The sequence below is a fragment of the Dasypus novemcinctus genome, assembly GCF_030445035.2.
Source record: "Dasypus novemcinctus isolate mDasNov1 chromosome 8 unlocalized genomic scaffold, mDasNov1.1.hap2 SUPER_8_unloc_2, whole genome shotgun sequence".
Classification (NCBI taxonomy): Eukaryota; Metazoa; Chordata; class Mammalia; order Cingulata; family Dasypodidae; genus Dasypus; species Dasypus novemcinctus.
The window spans coordinates 1,701,920-1,714,550 of NW_026688124.1; the positions used below are offsets into that span (position 1 = coordinate 1,701,920).

The 12,631-nt window shown below is 39.7% G+C and overlaps 1 protein-coding gene across 6 annotated transcripts in view; it reads left to right on the plus strand.

Annotated features, from left to right (window-relative positions):
* Positions 1-10,555, plus strand: part of LOC101422619 (zinc finger protein 705A-like) — a 32,297-nt gene extending 21,742 nt beyond the window's left edge. For 2 of the 6 annotated variants that reach the window (XM_012520954.3, XM_004481814.3), the window contains 5 exons: positions 4,155-4,237; positions 6,406-6,532; positions 8,144-8,239; positions 8,749-8,831; positions 9,279-10,555. In XM_012520954.3, the coding sequence (XP_012376408.2) occupies positions 4,208-4,237; positions 6,406-6,532; positions 8,144-8,239; positions 8,749-8,831; positions 9,279-10,115 (1,173 nt within the window). In that variant the 5' untranslated portion in view covers positions 4,155-4,207 and the 3' untranslated portion in view covers positions 10,116-10,555. Of the gene's footprint in view, positions 1-4,154; positions 4,238-6,365; positions 6,533-7,090; positions 8,001-8,143; positions 8,240-8,748; positions 8,832-9,278 lie in introns of all 6 variants that reach the window. The other 4 variants (XM_058292418.1, XM_012520956.3, XM_058292417.2 and 1 more) reach the window with 3 other exon arrangements.
* Positions 10,556-12,631: the final 2,076 nt, after the last annotated feature.

Consider the following 12,631-nt stretch of genomic DNA (forward strand, 5'->3'; position numbering starts at 1 on the left):
CCTGTAAAGCACACCCTACTGTCCCTTTCCCTTCGGTGTGCTACAAGGGGGCTGGTTAATTTTCTGACTCCACCTTCTTCCAGACCAATTTTCCTATCCCAGGGCTTTTAGGTAAATTGGTGCTCTTTCACCAGATTTGCCTCTCCTCTCTTCCTAGGATCTCCCCAAGTCAGCTGATATGCTCCTCCAAACTCAATAAAGGGGGGGGGGACCAGAAAATTGAACCTGCACTCCTTGGCCCCTCGGCACCTCCCACCTAAACTCTCCCATTCCCAGAGTTAGCCCGCAACCAGAGGGGTAGGGCAACGCGGGGTTTCTGGGAGTGCTGGGCTTGGGAAACAGAGGCCCAGGAGAATGTGGACTCGGGGTATGTAGGTCTGTGAAACGTGGGCCGCGGGGGTTCAGGGGACACAGCCTTGGGATTCACGCATTTGGTAAATGGGGCTTGGAAACTCCACCCCACAACTGGGAGTTCTCAGAGAACGCCACAGCTTTTAGCCCTAGGGGGAAGGGATTTACCTTCCCACAGCTTCCGAGTTCAGTGTTAAAAACCCTAAAAACCCGCAGTTCTACCTTGAGCAAACACCACTTCTGCTACAGTCTCACCAGATCGATGTCCAGACACCTCCCACCCTGCAGGTGCTGTTCTGGCAGGACTCTGTCACCACACAGCTGGTCTTTTGTAAGAGGTTTTTTGTATTTCTTGAAGGACAGGTTTCTTATTGACAAACTCTCTTAATTTCTGTTTATCTGTGAATATTTTGAACTCTCCATCATTTTTTTTTTTTTTAAGATTTATTTATTTAATTTCCCCCCCTCCCCTGGTTGTCTGTTCTTGGTGTCTATTTGCTGCGTCTTGTTTCTTTGTTCGCTTCTGTTGTCGTCAGCGGCACGGAAAGTGTGGGCGGCGCAATTCCTGGGCAGGCTGCTCTTTCTTTTCGCGCTGGGCGGCTTTTCCTCACGGGCGCACTCCTTGCGCGTGGGGCTCCCCCACGCGGGGGACACCCTTGCGTGGCACGGTACTCCTTGCGCGCATCAGCACTGGGCATGGCCAGCTCCACATGGGTCAAGGAGGCCCGGGGTTTGAACCGCGGGCCTCCCATATGGTAGACGGACGCCCTAACCACTGGGCCAAAGTCCGTTTCCCTCTCCATCATTTTTGAATGCCAGCTTTACTGGATAGAGAATCCTTGGCTGGAAGATTTTCTTATAGCATCTATATCATACCACTGCCTTCTTGCCTCTATGGTTTCAGGTTAAAAATCAGTACTTAATTTTATTGAGCTTCCCTTGTATGTGATGGATCTCTTTTCTCTTGCTGCTTTCAGTATTCTATCTTTTACTTGAGTATTGGACATTTTGAAAAGTATTTGTCTTGGGGTAGGCCTGTTAGGATTTATACTGTTTGGGGTGCACTGTACTTCCTGGACATGTATATCCATGTCCCTCTTTACAGTTGGGAAATTTTCAGCTATTACTTCCTCCAACACTCCTTATGCCCCCTTTTCTCTTCTCTTCTTTTTCTGGGATGCCAATAATGTGTATCTTCATGTGTTTCATGTTGTAATTCAAGTCCCTAAGTCCCTGCTGGATTTTTTCTATCTTTTTATCTATCTGTTCTACTGTCTATCTGATTTCAGATGTACTGTCATCTACATCACTGATTATTTCCACTGCCTGTTCAAATCTGCTGTTTTGTGCTTCCAGTGTATTTTTGATTTCTTGCATTGTGCCATTCATCACCATTATCTTTTTACATATCTTTACAAATTCTTCAGTATATTCTCACAGTGTCTTCTTAATATCCTTAATCTCTTCCTTCACTTCATTAAGTTGATTCATATTTGTTTAAACATCCTTTATTAGTTGTTCCACATTCTGCATCTCTTCCTGTTTTTAGTTTGTTCATTAGATTAGGTCATTTTTTCCTGTTTCTTAATATAGCTTGTAATTTATTGTTGGTGTCTAGGCATGTATTTATCTTGATGGGCTTACTTGGTTGGTTAGCTTCTCTTTCTACTCTAGGGTTTTACTTTGTTGTTGTTTTTATGTGCATGGTACAGTTTCATTTTGACACTTTGTTCCTCTTATTCTGTTTCCTTGCTGTTGTCTGTGTTCCTTTGGGGAAAAAAAAAATTAGGACCAGAGAAAAGGAAAGAGATAAGAAGAGAATAATAGTAATAATAATAATAAAAATATAGAAGAGGAGCTAGGAAAATAAATAATTAATGAGTAAAAATCATAAGAAATACAGAAAAATAAGAATCATAAAAGTGTAATAGAAAGGAAATGAGAAGCAAAATAGAGAAAACATAAAATGAATTAAAAGGCTTGAATGATGAGAAAGGAAAAAAGAAAAAGTAAAAAAAAAAGAAAACATAAAAAAAGAGAAATTAAAACAAAAAATGTCGAAGACCTAGCAAAAAGAGGTAGAATAAAAGAAAACAGGAGATATAAAAATGAGGAAAAAAAAGATACAAGTAAGTAGGAAAAAATTGGTAAAAGAAAAAATGGGGTAAATAAAGAAAGGGGAAACACAACAAAGAAGCAACTATAAAATAATAATAATAACTAAGGAAAAACAGCCTTCCCTCCTAGGCCCAGGAGGAGCTTCTCAGGCTGCTAGTGTTCATCAGCCAGTCACCCTGCAGCCTGCCCACTGCAAGTGATGTACCGGGTTTTAGCAAGTAAAATAAGGGAAAGAAAAAAAAGGAACCTTTTTAAAAACAATAACAGATCCAAGAAACTAAAACAAAACAAAAAAAACAAGTGTATATGTTGCCTATCAGCGAGATGCCTGATAACCTGGTACATCACTGTCTTGATCACTTCTCTAAGAAGACCAGGCAATTGAACCAGGGGTCTCTTAAATGCAAAGTGGGAATTCCTCCACTGAGCTAAATTGTCTCCTTGGGTTAAATTAGGTTTTAGAAAGCTAGCTGCCCCCTTTTCCCCAGGCGGTTTAGACTTCTGCAGTTTGCTAGAGTCCGGCTGATTGGCACCTGTCCTCACCCCCTCTCTAATCTAGTCCCTGTCTCTCCCAGGGGGGCTAGGCATGACAGCCTACCTGAGCAGATCCTCCCTCCCCTTTCCCTGTCAGGTCAGGGCTCCTTCCTAGATTTAAAGGGGGCTCACCTGACCAAACTCAACACCAAGAAGCAACTCTTCACCTTCCGTCAGACCCCTCTTCCTCCCAGGGAACACCCCCTTCCAGTCTTTTGGCAGCATCCAGCCAGGGGTTCCACTTAGGCTGCTTGCCCCAAGGGTGGGGTATATGTGCTGTTTCCATCCACGGGGTGAGCAACTCAGTTTTCCTTTGGCTTCTTTATCTTTCTAGTATCCTCCTAGATGACTCAGACACCTTCCTGTTCTATATATACCCAAAGCAAGCTCCTTTAGGTCTCAGCCTTCTTTCCATCTTTTTTATGAGAATGTCAGGCTCTGCCTACATACTTCGGCACCATTTTCCTGAAACTATTCCCTGCTGCTTTTTGATACACAGGGTACTTTAAGGTCCAGTTTTAGTGGATAGGTAATAATGATCCCTGTGAATGAAATAAGCCTTTCATTTGCAGGAATGGTATACAGATCTGTGGATGAAAGATCTAAAAGTCAGGGTTGAAAGTTGAAGGAGTAATATTTCTAGAAATTGCATGTGGGGAAATCAAGATGATTTAGGGCAAAAGTATTCAGAAGGGCAGGGGCAGATTTAGGGGCACTAAAGTGAGAAGCGCATGGGGGTTCAGAGGGTTGGAATGGATTTTAGAGAACCAATGCTAGCATATAAACAGAGAATAATTAACCTGAAAAATTTCTGAGTGTTTTCCCGCAAGTAGAGACCAAATTCTATGTGTGACATGAATTAGGGATTCCTGTGTTTTGGAATCAGGGAGGGATTAATTTATAAAACTCAATGGTTTCATGTTCATTTTTGTAAAATATCCATATTGATGTTTTCTTAATTATGAATAATAACCATAGTTTCTTACATTTGACAGTGAAAGATGAGAATCCTCCCCATATTTCTCTTGGAGTACATTGTATGCTTTTCTTGATTAACTTTGGAAATACTACCAGGTGAATGGGTATCTAGGAGAGGTGATCTGGATAAGTGGACAAGACTTGAGTCTCATGGTTTCTTTCTCTTTTGTCAGCATTGCCTACTTTGTGCTTGGCCTGAGTGTGAAAAACCAGAGGAAGACCCTTAATGGCTGAAATATTGACAATGCAACCGCTGGTGAGAAAGGAATTGCTATTTTTACTGAAATTACACATCTGCCAGAATATGAGCATATTTCTCCTGTTGACCTCATTGTTATATATATATACTCAAAATATTCACTGATCTGAGATCCACTTAAGTTTCTGCAGGACTCTGGGATGGATAATCATGGTGCCCAGGGAGTAAGAAATAATCTCCTTTCCAATATTTACACTAATTTGTTCCAGCTTCCATTAATCCTGTGTATTCACAGAAGATATGTGAAAGGATATATTTTCCTCATGCAGCCTATGGTCTGGGTGGAGAAGTGATTGACTCATTTACCATATTAGTGATTTTTAAAGAGCTCAGCAGTCCAACAAGGAGGCAGATATGTCATCAGGTGAGTTCAGTCCAATATTACAGGTGCTGGGGTGAAGGACATGCATTGTCCAGGAGCACAGAAAAAATTGGTAGGCCAAAAAGGCAATGAAAAATAATTTATTTTTTAAGTAGTAAATTTGGTGAAATATATTTGCATATTTTGAAAAGATGTTTAAAATTCTCATTGCTGTATAGTCCCTAGTCACCAATTTTCTCTCTTTGAAAATAACCTTTGTATAATTTTGATAAGTGGAAGCTATGACTAGGAGGTATCCAAATGGAAGACCTTAATTTAGACAGTGCATACAGGAGAAGGAATATAGCAATGAGAATAAAATTTATGGCCCTGTGAAATTTTTTGAGGAACTGGAGAAACCAAAACCAATAAAGAGGTTAATTTTATCCTTAAACAGAGATACAAGAGAGACAATGAAAATAGGCATTTGGAGGTCCAAGAGAAAATTAAGTGCAGGAGGAAGTCTGGCTCCGACCGTACTTCACTACAGCGCTCTCAGGAGCCCTGGCGTGCGCTTTGGAACTGTTTACCCTCATGTCTTGTAATGAACACTTGAAGTCTGCAGAGTTGAAAGAGGAAGAACCTACTGATCCTAACTTCTCTATGAAGTTGATCTGCAGAGTGTTGCTTCAAGTTTTTATTTCTGCTCTTTTAATAAATATTAGATCTATCACTTATATTTTATGAGTGTGGTTATTTAGGAGGCACTTTATACCACAATTCATTGGAAATTTTAGAACTCTTGAGAGTTTGTTAAATCATTTCATAGATGGGGACATTGAAGATAGTAAATGGAGTAATTTAACCATAGTCATGGTTTCTGGCCAGCTAACAGGAAGATGAAGGTCACCTACCACACCAGGGAGCCAAGAGTGCCTACAACTGCAAGCAGGATTGTATCCATCATCCATATGGAATCTAAGCCCCCTCTCGATATAGAGGTGGAGTGGACATCATCATCCCAGGGTCCACAGGATGGAGGAATAGAGTATGGATTAGAGTGGATTTACTGATAATCTACTATGGAACTATTGTGATTAATAATGGACAAAATTGTAGCAGTGATGAGGAGAAAGTAGGCATGGTAGCAGCTGAGGGTAGGGAGAGGAAAGAAGAGAGATGATGTGGGGGCATTTTCAGGACTTGGAGTTGTCCTGGGTGGTACTGCAGGGACAGATGCTGGACATTGTATGTCCTGCCATGGCCCACTGGGTGGACTGGGGAAGAGTGTAAACTACCATGTAAACCATTATCCATGTGGTGCAGCAGTGCTCCAAAATGTATTCACTAAATGCAATGTATGTGCCATGATGATGAAAGACGTTGTTGATGTGAGAGGAGCGGGGGGGTATATGGCGACCACTTATATTTTTTTAATGTAACATTTAAAAGAAAAAGAAAAAAAAAAGTCAGATTATGGATGTTTCTTGTATTGTAATCTGTCCATAGATGTATTTGAAATTGGTGGTGAAAAGTGTTCTATTTCTGAATATACTCAAGTACAAATTTTATAACCCCCATCTGAAAGTCATAATTACCAGTATGTGGGGAACTTTCAAGATTGTATCACATACAATTCTTGTGATATTGCCTTATAATAAAATTATATGTGTTCAAAATGTGTGTTTCTCTGTAAGAGAGATAGATGCCTGGTTAGCACTGAGAATGATATTAATGAACTTGAAACAGTTTCAGCTTTTTATACCTGCAGCTCCTCCCGTCTTCAATGTGTAATCTTAACCGTCCTACTCTTGACATTGGTAGGGGCGGCCTTGTCTGAAACAGCATGTCCATGTTGTTATAGGAATCAGTGACCTTCAAAGATTTAGCTATAGACTTCACACGTGAAGAGTGGGCCCTCCTGAACACAACCCAGAGAAAGCTGTTCAGAGATGTCATGCTGGAGAATATCAATCATCTTGTTTTCCTTGGTGAGTCTATCAAAATTCCATTTATGTATGTATTTAATTATTTATATAATCTATCCATTATCTATTCAAGAAATATCTAGAACAGCCTCCCTATTTGCCACACCAATCTTCACGCCAAGTCTTTAATAACACTTAGAATTATCTGAAAGAAATTTGTTCCTTCAGTTTTTACTTATATCTCATTTGTTGTAGCAGTGTAATATAATCCTCCTGTCGAAAATTTCATGTCTTTGTTCCTATTCAATCCCAACAATCACAATAGGGCCAAATAATCCAGGAATAGTATTACAATTGATAAATCAATGGACTAAATATTCTCTCACTAATTATTATGCTTTAGGGACTGTGGTGAGTTTAGAAGACAGTAGTACAATAACAAATATTTCTTTTTCCACATAGATCTTAGATTGTTCTGATGGAGCTTCTATTTATTGGATATATGTATTTTATTCTTCCCTCCCCCTCCCCCACCCTGTTTTTGCTGTCTGTGTCCATTCGCTGTGTGATCTTCTGTATCTGTCTCTCTTTTTGTCTTCTATTTTCATCTTTCTCCTCTAGGATTCACCGGGATTCAACCCTGGGAACCTCTGCTCTGATGTGGAAAGGTTCCTTGTCAATTTCACCACCTCATTTCCTGGTCTCTGCTGCACTTCTCCTTGACTCTCCCCTTTGTCTCTCTTTTGTTGCATTGTCATCTTGCTGTGCGTTTCACTTGCATGGGCATTGGCTCACCACTTGGCACTTGGCTTGCTGTGTGGGCACTCACATGAGCACTCAGCTCACCACACTGGCACTCACATGGGCACTCAGCTCACCATGCAGGCACTTGCTCGCTGCATGGGCATTGGCTCACCACACGGGCATTCACATGGGCAGTCAGCTCATCACGTGGGCACTCAGCTCACCACGTGGGCACTTGGCTCACTGTGTGGGCACTCAACTCGCCACGCAGGCACTGGCGCACTGTGCAGACATGCTTTTTCTTCTTTTTCACCAGGAGGCCCCAGGGATCAAACCTGGGTCTTCCCATATGGTAGGCGGAAGCCCTGTCACTTGAGCCACATCCTCTTCTCTCATTGGATATTTTTTAAAAATCCTGTTCAATCAACGTAGAAACATAATTTCTCCTGGTATGAAAAAACTGAGGATACTGGTCATGTACATCAAGAACCTGAGGTCCCTAATGACTTCTGGCACAATGTCATCATCCCTTTGCTGGTTTGTTTTTTTTTAATCATGACTACCATTTTATTGTTCTGGTTATTGTGATTGTGGTACAGATTGCCCATGTGCTTCAGGAATTGTCTGTATAATAGACACCACAGATTGCTCTGCAGCCTTTTGAGAAACAGTATCGGAGCTACATACTTCTCTAGTTATGATCTTCCAACAACCACAACAACAGAAAAAGACTTCTCCATGGAAAGTAGAGTAACAAATTACCCCAAACCAAAGTCATCCTTCACAGGTCAATATCCACTGTGGAAAGTATATTTTCCTGTGCTAACCTTCAGTGTTTATCTTACTCTACTTCATAGCCTACCCTGGACTTGGTCATGGACTGTTTGCAGCCCAGAACTCAAAATCTTTGTTTCTCTTTCCCATAAACAGGGTATCAGCTCTGTAAATCAGATGTGACTTCCCAGTTGGAGCAAGGAGAGGAACTATGGAGAGAAAGATTAGGATTTCTCCATGGCCAGAGTCCAAGTGAGTTCGGGAACCTGTGCTTTAGTATGGCAAGGGGCCTCAATGAATGAGCAGGTCCTTGGAAATATCATCTGAAGAATTCCTTAAATGAATGATATTCTCTGACATGTAGGCAAAGGCTTTAAGGAAACATTTCCTCAAGTGACTTCATTACTTCATGGACTTCTCTGTCTCTTTTCATCTCATTGTCTTTGGCCTAGGGTAAAGACATTTTAATGTACCTGTTCAAGTTAAACTTCCACATAATGTCCTTTGTCCTGGTCATCCTCTTGAAGATTTTCTCTCTCTTTACCTTCCCAATATCCAGTCTTCATTTTTCCCCCTTACTTTAATCTGAAAATACTATAGTTGTCAATATCCTAAAAAATTCTATGTCTTAGATTATAACTTAATTATACATTTTTCCCCATTAAGTGACAATGTGGTCATTGGGGCATATTTTTCATTTTCATATTTTTCGTTCTATTAATTCCACTGTAACAATGGGTATCTTTTAAAAATTATTTTAGATATGGAAAGTGACCTTAAAAAACAAGAACTGATGTCCATGCAACATATCTCCAGGAAGGATACATCCATCATCCTGTCAAAGGTACGCTTCATGCATATGAATCCTGGTCATCCAAATATAAACCTGGGATAGAATAATTTAGGAAGTCAGCACAATTTCCTGCCTATAATTAAAGTTGTGATTAAGAACTATCCCAGCCTAAAATTTTAGAAAGTTTCACTTTAGGAAAAAATTAACCTTAGCTCAAAACCATAACCTGGGATTTATAAAAGGGTGATTGCCTAAATGTGGCTTATGTATCTAGTCTTTCAAATGTAAGGAAGTCTTCAAAATAATTTAGTTCTGCAGTTGTGGTAATACAAAAGAGAAACTCTATGAAGGTAACACAATAACAATATTTTTGTAACTAATGTGAAAATAAGGAGAAACTCACTAAATAATTAGTCTATTATTCGTGTATAGAGAAATGATGAATAAATATATACGGGCAAACCTTTAACAGTTTTCTCCTTTCCTTCCTAACATCAGATTTCTCACACTGGAAAGAATCAATTTGAATGTAATGATTTGGAAGAAAATTTCATTCACAGTTCCACGTTGACTCAGTATGTATCAGCTCACACAGGAAAGAAACCCTACATCAGCAAACAATTTCGAAAAGCCCTCAGTGACCACTCATCCTTTAACCAACATAAGCACATTCACCCTAGAAATAAATCATTTGACTGTCATATATGTGGGAAAGACTTCGGAAGAAGTTATGTTCTTAGGCAGCATGAGAGAACTCACACTGGAGAGAAACCATATGCCTGCCATATTTGTGGGAAAGCCTTCAGTCAATCATCCAAGCTCAGGCAACATGAAAGAATTCATACTGGACAGAAACCATATGCCTGCCTCGTATGTGGGAAAGCCTTCAGTCAGTCTTCCAACCTTAGACGACATGACAGAACTCACACTGGGGAGAAACCTTACGGTTGCCATCTATGTGGAAAAGCCTTCAGTCAGTGTTCTACACTTAGAAAACATGAGAGAATTCACAGTGGAGAGAAAACATACGAATGTCATCTCTGTGGGAAAGCCTTCAGTCCCTATTCTACCCTTCGACAACATAAGAGTACCCACACCGGAGAGAAACCATATGAATGTCATGTATGTGGGAAAGACTTCACTAATAGTTCTCATATTAGAAAGCCTGAGAAAACTACACCAGAGAGAAACTACGTGGCTGCCATCTATGTAGTAGAGCCTTTAGTCAGTCTTCCAACTTTAGACAATATGAGAGAATGCGCACTGGAGAGGAAACATACAAATGTCACCCATGTGGGAAAACCTTTACTCACTCATTGTTCTGCTCGTAGATGACATGCAAAAACTCACACTAAAAATATTATGAATATGCAGGGGTCATTAGCCACAAATCTAGCCTTTAAATAAATGAACAAATTAATCTATGTAAATGTAATCACTGTAGAAATGCCTTTATTTACAATTTTTCCTAAAACAACATGATTGTACTATGCTTGAAGGGTCACTGTCTGTACCTAACTGTAGATTTCAGCTGAGCTCCAACCTTTGTGTGCATAAGAAAAACTTAAAGTAGGAATAACTCTTATAACACAAAATCTGAGGGGAATGTCTTTATGAGGAGGAGGGGATGCTAGGGGAATAACATAATTTTTGCTGGGGAAGTTATTCAGTAATATAAAAATGAAAAATAACAAAATTTGTAATATACGTGAGGTTTTACATTGTACAAAACATTTCTGTGTAATGAATAAAGGAACATCTTTAGTGACTTTGAATTCCTTCAACAGTGTTATGCCAATCCTAAAAGTGAAAAAACCTTTGGCTGTAGCTCATATCAGGAATATCAGATTGGGGAAACATCTAATGAGAAATTTTTACCATACAATTCAACCATGAATTCAGAATATTTCCTAATGTCCTATTATTGAGAAACTTAAGATAAAAATGTAGGATTCAGAAGTTATCTGGGAATGCTGAAACAATTTTGTAATGAGTAAAAGTTGTTGCTGAAATTTTCTATTTTTATGCAACTCAACCCATTTTTATGATTTGGTAGGATTGGAAAATTACTTCAATGGTTCACTGATAAATGTATTAATATAGCACAAAATGCTGTGCCATAATTGTTATATACTGTTAATAAGCATGTTTATGGCAAAGATGAATAGAACATAAACAGATTATATGTAAGTAATTTTTGGTGATGTATAAATTTCCTCAAAATGCCATGCTTTCATAAGTTAAGATAGAATTAAAATTAATTTAAATGTAGAAGAAATATAAGGTTGTCAATCCAGGCAGAGTATTGAGGGACCTAACGATGAAAAATTCCCACAATCCTGAGTCAGGCAATGGGTCATTCCCTACATTAAAACTGTATTGCCCAGTGACTTTTGTCACAAAATACAGATAAATATCGCAAGGATTAAGGAGGTGGACTATCATTGCAGATGTGAGGTGGGCCGTATTTTTACTATGCTATATAATGGACATGGGGTGCATACATTTATTCATATCTTCATGAAGTACTGACCTTTGGTGATCAATTTTGTATATTTCCACTCTTATTTACCCCTCTTTATCCAGACTATATGGGACAAATATAGAAAAACCGGAGAGAAAGAAACAGCTACCAAGGGAGAATTCCCTTCTTAGAAGTAAAATGTTTTTGATGGCTGGCTACGGCAAGGGCAGAAGCTGCATGATCACTTCTGTCCTGTCATCAGATCAATAGCTGTTCCTTTCCTACCGCCCAAATTCATAATTTATAAATCTAAGGTCCGAGAAATGCTAATAGCTTGAACTATGGAATTCAAGGGGAGAAACAAAGCGCTTCAGGTTGGCTGAAGTCTGTCTTTGCATATTTGCATAAGTAGGGAGAGGGTCCATAGCATTCACCTGATCTTAATTTCACACCTTCACAAAGTTGATATCCTAGGGGTAGTAATACAGAAATAAACAGAATGTGTGGAGTTCAACCTGACTCAGGATTCTGGGTAATTCTACTACTCAGGACCCACAATATTCCAGGGTTTACACCCCTGTGGTACTGATTAGATTGATTTAATCTACTGTTTTAGTCTGCTGGACTGCTAAAGCAAATACCAGAAATGCTTTAGCTTTTACTGTGGGAATTTATTGTACAAGCTTAGTTTGAAGGCTGAGAAAAATGTCCAAATCAAGGCTTCTTTAGGTGATGCTTTTTCCCCAAAGACTAGCTGCCAGCAATCCTGCGTTCCTCCATCACGTGGCAAGGCACATGGTAGAGTCTGCTGGGTTCTTTCCCCTCCAGGTTTCATTGCCTCTAGATTCCTAATGTCTTTCCTCTCTGAATTACATTCTCTTTCAAAGGACTCCGGTAAGATGATTAAGACCCACCTGGGCCATGCCTTAACTAAGGTAACCTAATCAAAAGGTCCTACTTACAATAGATTTATACCCACAAGAAAGGATTTGTTTTAGGACCATGATTTTCTGGGGTCCATATAACTTCAGACCATCACACCTACTGATGCACTTGCCTCCCAGGTGCCTCCTGAGCTTATTCCAGCCACTTACTTGATACGTGATTCCATCTCATTCTCTCCAAGGCCACACACATATTTTATGAGAAAATGGAAATATTTTTCTTTCTCTGTGAATACCTGACCTTATGGAAGCTGAATTAAATTAGCAAAGATGTTATGAAGACATTATTTCTTGGTCATTCACTGGCCCATGCAACAGATCAGAGATGGGAGAGATGCACAGTGGAAACAAGGGGAAGTCAGAGTTATGAACATGACTTTTTTGGGCCATGATGTAGGTCATATGAGAAAAACCCAGCCTCTCTTCCTAGAACAGGCCTCATT